This window comes from Chiloscyllium plagiosum, chromosome 23 (assembly GCF_004010195.1).
Source record: "Chiloscyllium plagiosum isolate BGI_BamShark_2017 chromosome 23, ASM401019v2, whole genome shotgun sequence".
NCBI classification, from domain to species: domain Eukaryota; kingdom Metazoa; phylum Chordata; class Chondrichthyes; order Orectolobiformes; family Hemiscylliidae; genus Chiloscyllium; species Chiloscyllium plagiosum.
In genome coordinates, this window is record NC_057732.1 from 11,022,398 (window position 1) to 11,038,597 (window position 16,200).

At 40.5% G+C, this 16,200-nt stretch overlaps 1 protein-coding gene across 12 annotated transcripts in view; it reads right to left on the reverse strand.

Annotated features, from left to right (window-relative positions):
* arhgef39 (Rho guanine nucleotide exchange factor (GEF) 39) overlaps nt 1-16,200 on the reverse strand; it is a 187,086-nt gene that overhangs the window by 40,407 nt on the left and 130,479 nt on the right. The window contains exon 1 of one of the 12 annotated variants that reach the window (XM_043713503.1): nt 5,785-5,855. The exons of 10 other annotated variants lie outside the window; for them this stretch is intronic. In XM_043713503.1, the coding sequence (XP_043569438.1) occupies nt 5,785-5,812 (28 nt within the window). In that variant the 5' untranslated portion in view covers nt 5,813-5,855. Of the gene's footprint in view, nt 1-3,848; nt 3,901-5,784; nt 5,856-16,200 lie in introns of those variants that run through there. One more of the 12 variants, XM_043713502.1, reaches the window with a different exon arrangement.

Sequence of the window (16,200 nt, forward strand, 5' to 3'; positions counted from 1 at the left end):
CATGCCTGCCAAATTAACTGATTCTAGCTAAAACAAATATTTAGCTTCTTACTCAGTTAAAGCACAGTACTTGAGCTGCCCTTTATAAGTGCAACCTGAAGATTAGTTTCTTCTTTGTGATATAATATAAATTTGCCATTTTAAAATTTATTTTGGTCCAACATTCCAGACATTTCAGGGAGCATATCTTTTAAGATAAAACAGCGATTCTATTTGCTTTGAGAAATAAGTGATTCTAAGGGAAAAGGACTTGATGAAAGCATCCATCAGCCTAAGTCCACAAATAGGTCACCAAGACTGTCAATTTCAATCTGCTCTGTAATTAAATACATCACTAATATAGATTTTTCGAAGATTGTCACTCGTTGTACAGACATCAAGACTGTGACAAATCACAGTGTGCAGCCTTGAAAGTTTCAGCAAATTTACCTTGGTAACCACAAATCTAATAAATGAATACAAAGCCATAACATACCTATTTGAGTTGATAGTTTAAAAAAAATTTCTTGGAATAAATTTTGAGCTGAATACAAATTGGATGATGCAAAACTCTACAGACCTTTTTGCTTATTATTATTCTTATTCATTCACTGTTGAATATCCAGTTCACAAACTTTAAAACACTTCGCCACATATACACGATCACTAGAACAGATGGATGCAAACAAATAATAAAAACACCATACTTCTGTGAAGAAATGAGAATAGTTCAGGTACCAATGTCCTATGAAACATACCTTAAAATTTCCCCTTCAATATGTAGGGCCAGACTGGTGTACATTTTGTTAAATAAATGTCAATAAATATAACGCATTTTAAATTTTAAGCAAGGACATTGCTGAATCTCTCGCAAATGCTGAATAAAGTTTTCATATTATTGTACATTTTTGCCCCTTTATATTTTACACTTCATGGAAAGCTTAGCGGCAGCATTATTAACAGCATCCTGTGGTAAACGAATCCTGATTCAATGTGGATTGCAAGAGAATCACAAGGGCCAGCCACAGTAACACACCTTAGACCAATGTACATATTGAGGCTGCTTGTACCCTACAAATGAAAAGATCAGGCCCCAGGTCTCCGTAACTAACAGTTTAAACAAAAGCTCTGTTATACTATCTCATCCAATTAAAAACTGTACTAGAGAGCCAAACAGCTCAAACAATTTACAACTGAGACTGTTTTTGCAGAGTTGAGTCCCAGTGTACAATACACACACACAGAAATCCACTAAATACTTACAAAATAAATAATAACCTGAAATTTCTTCCCAATTCTTACTAATTTCTCTCCTGTGATGTCTTTATGAACAACAAAATATGGATTATTTTAAAAGTGCAGAAGCTTGTTAACCATTTAGGAAAGACCATTTTTATTTATCACACACTGGGTTCTCCAGGCTAATTGTAAGAGTTGTGGAATATTCCACTTTACCAATTCCCTCAACTCGTCATGACTCTGGATCACTTATCAAATTTAAAAAAAATAAGGACATTCAGCTAAAATATGAATGAAGATGTAAATTCGGCAGATTTCTGGAGACAGACCCTGGAATTTCACACCCTGGAATTTCACACCCTGATGACATCTTAAAGGAGCTTCAAAAGGATTGACTTAGAAGGAGAACTGTTCACTACAGACTGTACTGCAACCCCGAGTGCTATTCCAGAGTGTGAATGCGACAGGAGAAATCTGGGCAAAAGGCATGTTTGTTTCTTGTTCCTTCAAGAATACACGAATACAGGGGTTTAAAACCAGTTCAAACCTGGTCTGCGCGCTCGTGGAACAAGTAGTGTTAGTGAGCAGAGGTACTCGTGTGCTAGCGTACATTCACGTGTTAGTGTGCTGTGAAGGTTCCAAGTAAAGAACCAAGGACTATCACTGGAGTGCCATCAGCCAGTCACTGCCAAAAGGAAACAGGATGAAAGAACTTCAACCAACTCACAAAGCCAAGAATCCCAAAACTGACTGCTCGACTATCAACAGTCACAGTCTACTCTTCATGAACTGTCCAAAGTCTGAACACAGATCTCCTGACTTTCATTCTCGAATCTCTTCTCATTTCTAACCTGCATGTGGGGCATTACTTTTTCTTCTCACGTTTAATACTTTTCTCTTAACCCAAAAAAGCCTGATTTAATTAGTGCTTTGAAAACATATATATTCATGTAGCCTGAAAGACCAGGGAAGGGTCCCTTTTAAATTAGCATTGGTACAACCAACTGACAGTGCAATCCAATAAACAGGAGAAGTCATTCATCCTTCCTTCCCAGGAATGAAAAGATTAGAGGTGTTCCCATTTGGAACCACAAAAAACTGAAGAACCTCATCTAGAGTCTGGGAGGATGGTTAGGTCATAAACTGTCAATCAAAATAAGTTTCAACAATCAGTCTGTCTGGTCCAATTCTTTTCATAAATATAGGATTCCAGCATTGGAAGCAGGCCAATTGGCTTGAGTCCACACCAATCCTCCAAAGAGCATCCCATCCAGATCCAATCCCTTACCCTAGCCTGTGACACTGAATTTCCCACAGCTAATCCATGCAGCCTGCACATCCTTGGACACTATGGGCAGGTTAGCATGGCTGATCCACCTAATCTGCACGTCTTTCGACCTTGGCAAGAAACTGGAACACACGGAGGAAGCTCATTCAGACATTCACCTGAGGCTGGAATTGAACCCAAGTCCCTGGCACTGTAAGGCAACAGTGCTAACCACTGAGCCACCAAGCCATCTACATCCAATTAATCATTCTGTGTACTTTCTCTCCTTTCCTTCTCATCCTTTATGAAAATTTAATATTTAGACAGCTTTTCATCATCTGTTTGAAGGCAAATTAAAGTAATTTTTTTTTAATTGCTCAACATTTCTTTGACCTTGGATCACACCATCTGACCACGTTTCAATACGTCCACATTTTAACCCTTGTTTATTGTATGTATACATTCGATTTATTTCTAAATGAGACTCATCAGTGTCACATCAAGTGTTCTCCATACTTCAATTAATTTCACATGTACTTTTAATCTATTAACGCCTCCTGATCAGTTTCCTTGTTCACATCTTCTTAATAAGGACGTGGGAACATGCAATCTCCCATGATTCATCTTCAGTTGCAGGAGTGCCAGTTTGGATAAGGTATATTCTGTTTGGTGAGATGTCATTGACCCAACAGGCTGATTCTCCATGGATGCTGCCAGAGTAGCCGAGCTGTTTCCAGCATTTCTTGCTTTTTAATTTCAGTTTCTCAGCATCTGCAGTACCTTCGTTCTTGCAAAATACCCCAATTCCTTTCAAGAAATTTGACAATAACCACTAGAAATCACAACATTCCTTTTCTCTTTATAACTTTTCTACATATGGTCTATATTTAATAGGTGGTGGTGTAGTGATGATGTCACTGGTTTAGCAATCCAGAGATCCATGAGACGCTCTAGGGATACTGACACCCTGTCGGGAAGGAATTCTGACATCCCTACGCAGTCTGTGCATGATTCAACGGCTCTCTGAACTGGCCTAGCAGTCTACTCAAGAATAATTGGAGACAGGTAACAAATACTGGCAGTGACGTTCACACCTCATGAGCAAATAAAAATAAAATTCTAATCTCAATTGCATTAGTTAAACAAATACCAAGTGCTCTGATTCTGGGTGAAGAAATGTATTCCACAGATATTGTGCTGCACATTACAACTCAAAACAATTTCTGATGCAAAAAGGCCTTAAGCATGAAAAATTGTGTTTGCCTTCCTACAGCCAGCATGACCATGATAATTTAATCCATGTTCTGATTAAATCATCTCTTCATTACATTCTTCTTCAGGACTCTTTGATAGTACTTCTTACCCATAAATGTGAAATCTTGTGTTCTTTGAGTCCCCATGTTCACGGCTTGCTAACGTGTTTCCTTGGAATTCCAGATATCTTATCGTAGCATGTCTGCAGCACTATGCACTATTGTGACAAAACTTGTCAGCGTTCCTCGCCAGCTTTAGAAGCACAACATAAACTTGGCTTGTTGAATCTGGCTGGCAATGACCTGCTGAAATGAGACAGCATTCCCCCCAGGAACCGGATTCACAGAGCTCAACGAAGCTCGCTCACACCACAGGATGCACTGCAAGCCCATGTCATGACCATGAATCAGAACTTCAGAGTATTTATTAACATTTCTTTTACTTCTAATTATATACTTCTTTCTTGAAAGGAGAACTGCTCTGTAAAAAATGCTGATTTAAATTCAGTGACTGTCTGCCAAAGTCATGTGTGGGACTGATGAGATGTTACCTGTAAAGGTGTCAAAGAAACTTTAAATACATGATTTCTTGTGAATGTTAAGATAACCAGGGGCTGAGAACAGCCTACTAAACAGCAAGTCACCCCCCCCGCCTCCCCTCCGGATTATATTCCCAAACACTTTTATTTTCCCCTTTGAGTAATACACAAGGACAGGGATTGAAAAGCCAGTTTCAACTCTGCTGGAGTGGACTTGTGGGACAGGAAGTTCTCACGTGCAGCATTTGCGAAGAACTGCCATTGAACCACCCTGTTTTGCAGGGAAAGGAGGAATCACTCGCAGAGCATTGCAAAAACCAGCTTAAACCAGAATCAAGAATTTCAAACAACCTGCAAAACCAAGAATCTCAAAAATCTTCCGGTCAACTTCCAATGTCACTTCAGATAATTTCCACTGTAACAGGCTCAACATCTTTACAAACTAATCAGAGACTTATGTACTTTAAAAATCAGGAGCAGGAACAGGCCAATCTGTCCTTCAAGCTTGCCCTGCCTTTCAATATGATCACAGCTGACGCTATATCTCAATGCTATATTTGTACTTAATCCCCATACCCCTTCTTGCCTTTCAAAATCTAAAACTTTATCTTGAATTTATCTAGTGACCATTGCCTTCTGTGGGAGAGAATTCTACAGGTTCATTCCCCTTCGAGTGAAGAAATTTGTCTTCATCTCAATCTTAAAACAATCTGCTCTGCATCCTGAGGTAGTGTCTTCCGGTCTTAGACTCTCAAACTGGGGAAAGCATCCTCCCTGTATCAAATCTGTCCAGCCCAAATATATCCTTGTTTTGAAAAACTTTTAGCATTTTGGACTAGCCTTATTTCTAATGGGTGGCACGGTGGCTCGGAGGTTAGCACTGCTGCCTCATACCTGCAGGGACCTGGGTTCAATTCCAGCCTTGGGCGACTGTGTGGAGTTTGCACATTCTCCCAGTGTCTGCGTGGGTTCCCTCCAGGTGCTCGGGTTTCCTCCCACTCATCACAAAGATGTGCACGTTAGGTGAATTAACCATGCTAAAATTGCCCACAGAGTTAGGTGCATTAGTCAGAGGGAAATGGGTCTGGACGGGTTACTCTTTGGAGGGTTGGTGTGGACCTGTTGGGCTGAAGGGCCTGCTTCTACACTGCAGGGAATCTAATCTAGTCTGAGCAGGTGTGTGCGTTGTATTACTAATTCTTCTCAGGCTTATTAATTAATAAACTCCTTGTTAATTCAAGCAGCTTGGTTAAACTAGCTCCTTCTAAAAGAGAAGTTGATTTGGTTCTGGGGGAAACGTATCTTGCTGGGAAAGGATCTTTTACAAGTAAACCTTCTTGCAACCAAACAAGGACAGGAGTGAATAAAGGGGAGCCAGTCATTCTTCCTTCCCCCGGGGAGCTTATTAGTTTGGGGATTTCCTGTCTGGAACTAGAATGAATTGGGGAGCCCTGCATGAGGTCTGGTTGTAAGACCTGAAACCATCAGGAAGACACTTCGATTTTACCTGACATCCTGGAGTTAGCTTGCATCATGATTGCTGCATGACTACATCAAAATGAAATAATTACATGGAACCGAGGGGCGATTCAGGCTGTTTCCACTCCTGCTAATTGCAATTTAATGTGGAATATTTTCCCTGTCAAATTAACTCGATTAAGCTAACCAAAGAGGTAATTTGCTCATTGGTCTCCAACTGGGCTCTCCCCAGAGGCAGAAGAGGCTTCAATATCATGGCACACTGTTCCAGAGAGGCTCCAATCTATATAAATTAGGAACAGCAATAGGCCATTTGGCTCCTTGAGTCTTTTTCTGCTGTCTATCAACAATGATTTCTAGAAAAAGGCACCTTCCAAATCTTTGACTCCTATCAAGGGTAGCAGGCACATAGGAACACCACTGGATACCAAATTCTCCTCTAATTTACACATCATCCTGAAATAAAAACAAAATGCTGGAGAAACTCAGCAGATCTTGCAATATCTGCAGAGTGAGAAATACAATTACCTGTGAGCCCAATCACTCTTCTGCACAACATCCAGCTAACTTTGTCTAGATTCCCTATCAGAGTAACCACCCAGACTCATTTCCCTACATTTACCTCTGATTACTGCACCTAACATTATGGGCAATTTAGCTTGGCCAATTCACCTAACCTGCACATCTTTTTGGGAATATGGGAGGAAACCCATGCAGGCACGCAAACTACACACAATAGCCCGAGGCGGGAATCGAACCCAGGTCCCTGGTGCTGTGAGGCAGCAGTGCTAACCATTGAGCCACCGTGCTGCCCCGGACTTGGAATTTCCACCTACACCCTTATTACCAGTCCCATTTTCTCTTATTATGTACTGTGAAAATAATAAGACATACTAAATGCTGCCGCCTGGAGCTTTCATTTAGTTGTGTTGACTTTTTTCCCCCCAGCATAATTTGGTCAAGTTAAGCACGTAAGGCAGGACTTTAAGCACCGATCATGTTCAGTACCAATCCAGTTTCTGTGATTTTAGCAACACATCACATTAGAAGCAAGCTCTACTTCCAACAATTGTTATGGCCCCAAATTAAACAGTTGGTCACACATTTGTAGGCATTGTTTGAAAAATTTACAGATGTTGTCCTCATTCGCTTGGCCAGTATTCACTTGCCATTCTAATTGCCATGGACGTGGTGGTGTGAGCTGCCTGTGTGAATGACTAGCCCTTGGCGATTACAGACTCCCCCACAGTGGTGCGAAGAAGACAGTTCCACAACTTTGACTCAGTGACACTGAACAAACGCTGATGCAGTTCCAAGTGGAATAACGGACTAATACCTATTCAAAATACTTTGGGTGTTTTGTGGTAAAGTCACATGGAGTTGCCTTAAAAAAACTGCATCCGGTTACCAAATGCCATTAAGTAATTGCGCTGACTCGTGATACATTTTTGATTTGAAGACTTGCTCATGATTTTGAGCAGAAATATGAAAGAAAGAAATCCTTTTCAAAGGTGGAGCAATTTTACCTCGAATCGGCTTTATCGACTGCATCTAAAGTGAAAACTCTTCCCCCAGCATCATTCTGAAAACGGTTGTGGAAAGTTTTCCATTATAGATCTGACACAACAATGCATTCAAAGATACAGAAATCAGAGCTGGTCTCAGCAAAATGATTTTTAACAAAAAAAAATCACTGAGAAAACTTTGTAAAATGTCAAGATTAAAGTATACAGAGGAAAGTTCAAATTCTTTGGTAACATGCATGGAAAGTGGGAAGGGGGTTGCAATTTTGGATTGCAGCAAATGTGAGAAATATTTGTGCAATTTTTTGGCGTAAAAGTACAAATCAAATTACATTCAAATTATTTCAAACAAACTATCCTTACAACTGTGTAATCTTACAGTGAAGATGTGTCAAAGCTTTCCAGGAAATTTGGAGCCACAACAGTTGTGCTTGAGGTTTATAATGGTATCAAGTATCAGTAACAAACATTTTCTGAAGAGTGATTTAGAAAGTGTATATCCACCTCTCAAGCAAGTATCTTCTGCTGGGCACTTTACAACACTACCTCGGAATAAGCCTGTTAATTAGCAGCAAATCGTCAGCTTTCAAAGACCCACAATCATTGGGAACTCAACTGAGACAGCTGAAAATGACTGCATTAAGAACTCTCACAAGAGACATTGAAAGACAGAGACAGACAGATTGATTCAAAACTTGGATCTCAGACACATTGTCCTATGCACAGTGTCTCTATTCAGTATGAGAGTGAAATTAACCCTTACACACTTTGCTGAAAAGCTGACAATTTGTAAATGTTCTGAAGAAGTAGCTACCTAAAGAGAGCACAATCCAGTTATATCTTCTTGTTCTCAAATTAGAAATAACAATCACAATTTAGACTCCAAATGATGGAGATTCACTGAGTATACTTCTTTCCACTCTCCATATGACTAATGCACTGTTATTCAGCACATAACTGCAGTGCAAAGTGAATGTGGTACCCCATATATACATTCTCACAAGAATAAGTTCTTATTTCTTTGTTAATAATATGACATTATAACAAATCCCATTAAGTGTAGTGCCCAAGCTGGCAAAATGGGACTACACTTATTTTGAATACCTGGTTGGCATGGACAAGTTTGAATCACAGAATCCCTACAGCATGGAAACAGACAATTTGGCCCAACAAATCCACACTAAACCTCTGAAGAGTAGTCCACTCAGACCCATTCCCATACCCTATTACTTTTACATTTTCCCTGATTAATGGACATAACCTACACATCCCTGAAACACTATGAGCAATTTAGCATGGCCAATTTACCTAAACTGCATATCTTCGGACCATGGGAGGAAACCAGAGCACCTGGAGCAAACCCACACAGACACCGGGGGAATGTGCAAACTCCACACGGACAGTCCTGAGGGTGGAATTGAACCAGGGTTCCTGGTGCTATAAGGCACCAGTGCTAACCACTGAGCCACTGTGCCACCCATAGGCTGAAGAGTTTGTTTCCATCCCGTACAGCCTTATAACATGCAGTGAAAGTCAGACGGTTAAACATTGGCTATTTGCAGTCAGATCCATGCTCTCTGGATTAAACGTTCCAACAAAAATAGATGATTAATGTTTGGGACACCTGCACAGATGTTGTCATAATGTTGTAATTCTCTAAATCCCCAAATCTTGACCATTATGAAGGACACAGCACAAGGGTATCAAAGACAGCTGCACAGCCAATCACAGACTCGATATGAGGTGAAAGGTGAGAAGGCATTGGCCAGGACCCAAGCTTGGGCAGCCTTAAGTGATTCAGGTGGATCACTGTAGAGTCACATAGACCTAGGTCTAAACACCAAAAAATACTGAAAGGGCAGCCACATTGGACCAGAAACAAACATGATGTTTCACAGTGCCACCTTGTGATTGGAGACCTGCAACTACAGTCCAACAAGCATTTAGACTGGTCCAAAATGTTGAGGGGTTGTTTATTAGAAATTGTTAACACAGTGGCATAAAAGGTGTGACCTAAAAATTGTAATTCAAATCCAGTTCATAAACTGCTTGCATTTAGCCTAACGCTGGGAGTCAATGTTCTTTGGTAATGTGCATGGGAACCCACAATGTCTTGGAGTTTAGATGGAGGGAAACATTTGGGCCAAACCTCATCGAACGTCATGCTATGTCTTTGCTCCAATGTAAGACATAGCTTTTATATTGGTAATTGACAGGAATGCCAACTGCGTGACAAAAGGAAATATGTTTTGCAGTCAGGAGGTCCATACAAGGGCAATTTTGGTTTTATATAGATATATGTAAACCACGACATATTAAATAATGTAACCTGCACTTGGCTGGAGGTTGGGTGGGTGGTGATGTGTGTGCGTGCGTGTGTGTGCGCGTGCGCGTGCGTGTGGTGTGTGTGCGCGCGCGTGTGTGTGTGCACGTGCGAGAGAAAGAGACAGACAGACAGAGCTGAAAAGGGGCTTTGGGAGGAGACAACAATTGGGCATCTTAAACATTGTTTCTAAGAGTCACTTAAACTGACTTCAAATAAAGTTCACTCTATCCTCCAGCCAGTGATAACTATTTAAGTGATCCATATCATCCCCTTCTGCAGTATAACTGCCTGCTTCTCTCAGAGTACAAGGGCATCCTAAGCTAGTCTGGAAAGGAGACATCAGGCCTTAATATCCAGTTGCAACCAAGGAGATGGGAACCCTTTCAAACAATTCCAGCTTCTCCCAGTGGCTGAAACCTACTCAAAATGGACCGCAGTAGCCAAGACCCCTAAGTACAACAAGTGAGCTCATTTCAAATCCTGCAGCACTTTTCAAATCAGCATTGATCAAAGGCAGACCTGAGGAGGAAAAAAAACAATGAGTAATGACTTTCTGAACACAAATTCCACCTGCTTGCATACAAATGAGAAGTCAGTCAATCTGCCCCTCAAGACTGCTCCACCATTCAATAAGATCATGGCTGATCTGATTACTTCATATTTTCCCTACCCCCGATAACCTTTTACCTCCTTGCTTATCAAGAATCTAACTCTGCCTTAACAATACGCAAAGATTCTGCTTCAACCAGAGTTGTAATGACTCATCAACTACAACGTTTTCATCCGGTAAACTGATGATCGCTTATTTTTAAACAGTCACCTCTAATTGTGAAATGACCAACAAGAAGAAACATTGTCTCCACATCCATCCTGCCAAGACCTCTCAGAAACTTATTTTTCAACCAAGTCACCTCTTAACTCAAGCTCCAAACCTAGATTGTTCAACCTTTCCACATTAGACATTAGTCTGGCAAGCTTTTTCTGAACTACTTCCAACACACATACATGCTTCCTTAAATAAGGAGACAAATATAGTATTCAATGTTTCTTGTGATTCATGCATCAGGATACCTGGACCTCTGCGCATAGCTTTACAAACTCAACAATTAGATGCACTTCTTTTTTATTCACCCTGCCAAAATGGACATTTTTATATTTTCCCATATCATAATCCATTTGTCAGATCTTTGCCCACTCATAACCCACCTTAATCCCTTTGCAGCTTCCTCATCTCAACTTCACAACTTATCTTCCTACTTACCTTTGTGTCATCAGCAAATTTAGCAATCATATCCTACATCTCTTCAAAGTCATTTATTCAAATTGTGAAAATGTGAGACCCCAGCACTGATCCCTGTGGGATATCATTGATGATATCTTGCCAACCAGAAAATGGCTAGTCTGCATTTCCCGTTCCCAAACTAAATTAGTCCCACCTGCCTACGTTTAGTCCATATCCCTCCAAACATTTCCTATTTATGTACTTATCCAAATATCTTTTCAATGTTGTTACTCTACCTACATCCATCACTTCCTCTGACAGTTCATTTCACACAATAATCACTTTGTAAAAACGCTTCCCCTCATGTCTTTTCTAAAACTTTCTCAGACCACCATAAAAATATACCACCTAGTTTTGAACTCCCCACACATTAGGAAAAATACATTTGCTATTCACCATATCTATGCCCTTTGTGATTTTATAAACCTCTATAAGGTCACTCCTCAACCGCCAATGCTTCAGTGAAAACAAGTCCCAGCCTACTTTTGTAATTCAAACCCTCCATTCCCAGTAACATCCTGGTAAACCTTTGCTGAACCCTCTCCAGTTTAATAATATCCTTTTTATAAAAGGGTGAAGAGACTTCACCAACGTCCTGTACAATCTTAACATACTCAAAAGGTCTGAGCAATGAAGGCAAGCACGCTAAACCCCTTCCTAACCACCCTGTCAACCTGTAATGCAAATTTCAAACTATGCAACTGAACCCCTACTTCTCTCTGTTCTACAACTCTACTCAGGACTCTCCCATTAAGTATATAAGCCCTGCCCTTGTTTGTTTTACCAAAATGCAAAATACCTCACATTTATCCAAATTAAACTCCACCCTTCAGCTCACTGACCCAATTGATCAAGATCTCTTTGTAATCTTAGATAACCTTCTTCATTGTCCATTACAATTTCAATGTCATCTGTAAACCATGCCTTCTATATTCTCATCCAAATCATAAATATAAATGACAAATGAAAGTGGATCCAGTACTGATCCCTGTGGAACACCGCTGGTCACAGGCCTCCAGTCTGAAATAAACCCTCAACCACCACCCTCGGTCTCCTACCATCAAGCCACAAGCTCACCCTGAATCCCAGATGATCGAACTTCACCATGTGGAACCTTATCAAAGACTTTACTGAAGGCCATGGACACAACATCTATCACTCTGTCCTCATTAATCTTTTTGGTTACTTTCTCAAAATAAAACTCAATCCATTTTGAGAGAGACAATTTCCCTCACACAAAACCATGCTGACTATCCCTAATCATTCCTTAGCTCACCAAACGCATGTAAATCCTATCAGAATCACCTCCAACAACTTACCCACCATTAATGTCAGACTCACAGGTCTATAGTTCCCAGGTTTCTCCTTATAACTGTTCTTAAATAAATACGAGCTACTCTCCAGTCCTCTGCCACTTCATTCATGGTTATAGATGATAAAAGTATTTCTGCTAGGTGCCCCACAATTTCCTCCCTAACTTCCCACAACACCATGAATTGTTATTTTCAGCAATAACCTTTGATGTAGCAACTTATTTAATGTCTACTGAAAATCCACATACAAAATCCAAAGTTTCCCCTTTATCTACTGCACACGTTACTTCCTCAAAGAACTCCAAGAAATTTATTAAACGTGAAATCTCTTTCACAAGATCATGGTATTTTTTCATAAATTCCCTTTGCAGATTCCTTTGGAACTACTGCACTTGGTCAATTATTGTATTCTTTCCAATACGGTGTGCTCCCCAGGTGGCAGCAACAGATACACAGTGGTCTGTGTTTCCCCAGGAGCTGAAGGCCTGAGGCTTCTTGTACTAAGCCAGTCCCCGAAGCCTCAGCCGTGATGCATTTGAAAATATCATTAACAAACTCTCAGCCTTGGAGGAAATATGGGATTGGACCTGCTTCAATATTTTTTAGATGCAGATGAACTGACGCTCCTCCATTGCCTTCGCAAAATGTTCACTGCTCTCCCCTGGCGGCCTCTTCATGGATTTTCTGGCACCCTTCTTGGAAGGTCCCCTTTCTTTTCATCAGCCATAATCACTACCAGTGTCAACTGGCTAGTTACTCTGAACTCTTCAGGGTTTCCTGAAATAACTTCAACAGTATGGAAGGTTTCAGTTAAAGAGAAAGGCTGGGACTTTCTTCTTTGGAACGTAGGGGGTCGAGAGATGACCTTATAGAGTTTATAAAATAATGGTGGGTATTGATGGGGTTAGTGGTACAGGTCATTCTGCTATAATGTGTGTTTCGTCAACATCAATTGGCTATAACGAGATTGACGAATTGTGGATGATATTTAATTTACGTGAACTTACTACTGAACGGGTATAGCAATTTTCTACCATACAAGGCCACAGAGGGATGCAACTGTGGCGTTGTAGCAGACAAACCTATAGGTGTCATTTCCCTCGGATGAGAGATTTCAAGTATATTTTCAAGATGAGAGGAGAGATTTTATAAAGATATGAGGGGCAAACATTTTATAAAGAGTAGTTTGTGTGTCGAATGAACTTCCTGAGGGTGTGGTGGTGCAGATGCAGTCACAACATTTAAAAGATAAGTATATGAATAGGAAAAGTTAGGAGGGATATGGGCCAGGAGCAGGCAGGTGGGACTAGTTTAGTTTGGGATTATGGTCGGCATGGACTGGTTGGACCGGAGGGCTTGTTTCCATGCTGTATGATTCTATGTCTCTATGACTATCTAACATTTTCCCTACAACAGAACATTCAGCCAACTGGCCTTTAGTTCACAGCTTTCTGCCTCCCTCCCTTTATGAATAAAGAAATTTCATTCACTACTTTCCAATCTGATAGGCCTTCCCTGAATCAAGGGGTTGGGGAAAATTAGAACCAGTGCATTAACTGTCTCACAAGCTACTCCTTTGATGAGCTTCGGATGAAGTCCATCAAGACCCAGCGACTTGCCATTCTACAGTTCCAAAACATTTGTTTACAATCATAGTACGGTTTTATAATTTATTCAACTCTTCCCTTTCTATTTCTTGAATTAGCGAGTTTTGGAATGTTTTTGAATCCTCTACAGTGACAATCAATGCAAAGCACTTTTTCAATTCATCTATCATCATTTCATATTAATTCCCCAGGCACACTTTCTTTAGGACCAATATCCACTTAATTAACTCTTTCCTTTATTAAATATCTGTTGAAACTCCTGTCTCGTATTACGTTTTTAGCTAGCTTTCTCACGCACTCACATTTTCCCTTCCTTACTTTGCTTTTGCTTATTTTTTGTCTTTTTTAATATATTCAGACCAATCTTCTGCTCTGACACCCATCCTTGCATAATTATACCCCTTTCCTTTAAGCTTGAAGTTATGTTTAATTATTTTTAGTTAATAGCAAATGATGAGTGCTCTGCTTGCATTTTTCCTTCTCTCATTGGAATGTATTTATTCTGTGTATTGTGAAATATCCTCTCACATATCTGTCATTGCATTTCTATTGATTTATCCTTCAATCTATTGTGCCAGCTCATTTCAGCTATCTTTGTTTTCAAGCCCTTAAAGTTGCCCTATTTAAGATTAAAATAATAATTTTAAAACCACTTGTTTCTCCCTCAAACTGAACCCAAAATTCAGTCATTTCACAGTCACTGCTACCTAAGGACAGCTTCACTGTGAGGCCAGATATTAATCCCATCTCGTTGCACCAGGTCTAATGTATTTCTTCTTTGATATTCCATTCTACTGGGTGGTTACTGTTGGACCATGTCTTAGCGTGAATATTTCTCAGCTCTATTCAAACAGATTCTGTATTGTGGTTTCTTCAATTTATGACATCTTTCTCTATTATGCCATGATTAATTAACAAATCCAACTTGCCATCTTTTCCGAGCTTCCCGCAATTTCTAAATGTCTTGTATCCTTCAATATTCAAGTCTCAATTTATGTTTGACTGAAGTTACGTATTTCTATTCATGCTTTTTGTTCATCTGTTTACTCCTACATTATGGGCAGTCAGGAGCAGACCTTTTAGTCTAGTCCTATTTTCTTTCTAGCCTCCAAACTCCAACCTAAATTACTCTTAGATTTGTCCACTCAATCTTCTTCTTGTCTGGCTATATTACAGTAGTATCATTTTCACCTTTCTTTTTCATACATTGACTTACCGCCTCTTTCTAAGTTTGATTCTTTGCTCCCATTATTTGTTTCAAAATTCCTTTACTTCCCTCGTTAAAAAGCTTGCTAGAATACTGGCTCCAATATAGTTCAAAGTGGAGGCAGTCCCAATGGTACAGATCCCACTTTCCCCAGTCTCACACAAAACGGAATCTACTTTCTCATATCAGTCTTTACCAGGGATTATAACCCTTGAGGTTCTTTTTTGATTTGGTCCCTAGCATCTCACATTGCCTTCTTCTTGTCCTGCATGTCATTAGTACTTTTGTAGATCATGACTATTTTATCTTCTCTCTCCCACTGCAAGTTCTTTTCCAGCCTGAGCCCTAACACCAAGCAGGCAACACAGCTTTCTATGATCTTGCTGTTTGTTGTACTGGCGTCAATTGCCCTCACTGCCGTGTTCCCTACTGTCACTACTTGATTGTCACTTTCCCAACTCAAATGGCTTTCTGTCCCAGTGTGCTGGGACTTGTCAGCTCAATCTCACCCTGCAGCTGTCATTCTCATCCAAAAAAGCTAAAGGTCCCTCAAACTTCCTGCTCCTCCGATTCTGCTTGATCTGCTGTGCTTTTCCAGCAACACACACTCGAATCTTATCTCCAGCATCTGCAGTCCTCACTGTATCCTAGTAGCTCAAAACTGTTTGACATTTACCACAACACCTTGAGTTCCCATAACTGCCTCACTCTTTTGTCCCCGACCAAATCAGAAGATCTCAAGATATGTGACTGCCTTCTGGAGAGGTACTGAGGTGACATTGCCCCTTCTTGACACAATGCAGATTCTACAGCTTGACCATGCGGCTCAAACTCAGAGTCATAGAATCATAGAGCATGGAAACAAACCCTTCGGTCCAACTAGTCCATGCCGACCTTAATCCCAAACTAAACTAGTCCCACCTGCCTGCTCCTGGCCCATATCCCTCCTAACCTTTCCTATTCATGTACTTAGCTGAAAATGTGTTGCTGGAACAGCGCAGCAGGTCAGGCAGCATCCAGGGAACAGGAGAATCGACGTTTCGGGCATAAGCCCTTCTTCAGGAATGAGGAAAGCGTGTCCAGCAGGCTAAGATAAAAGGTAGGGAGGAGGGACTTGGGGGAGGGGCGTTGGAAATGCGATAGGTGGAAAGAGGTCAAGGTGAGGGTGATAGGTCAGACTGGGGTG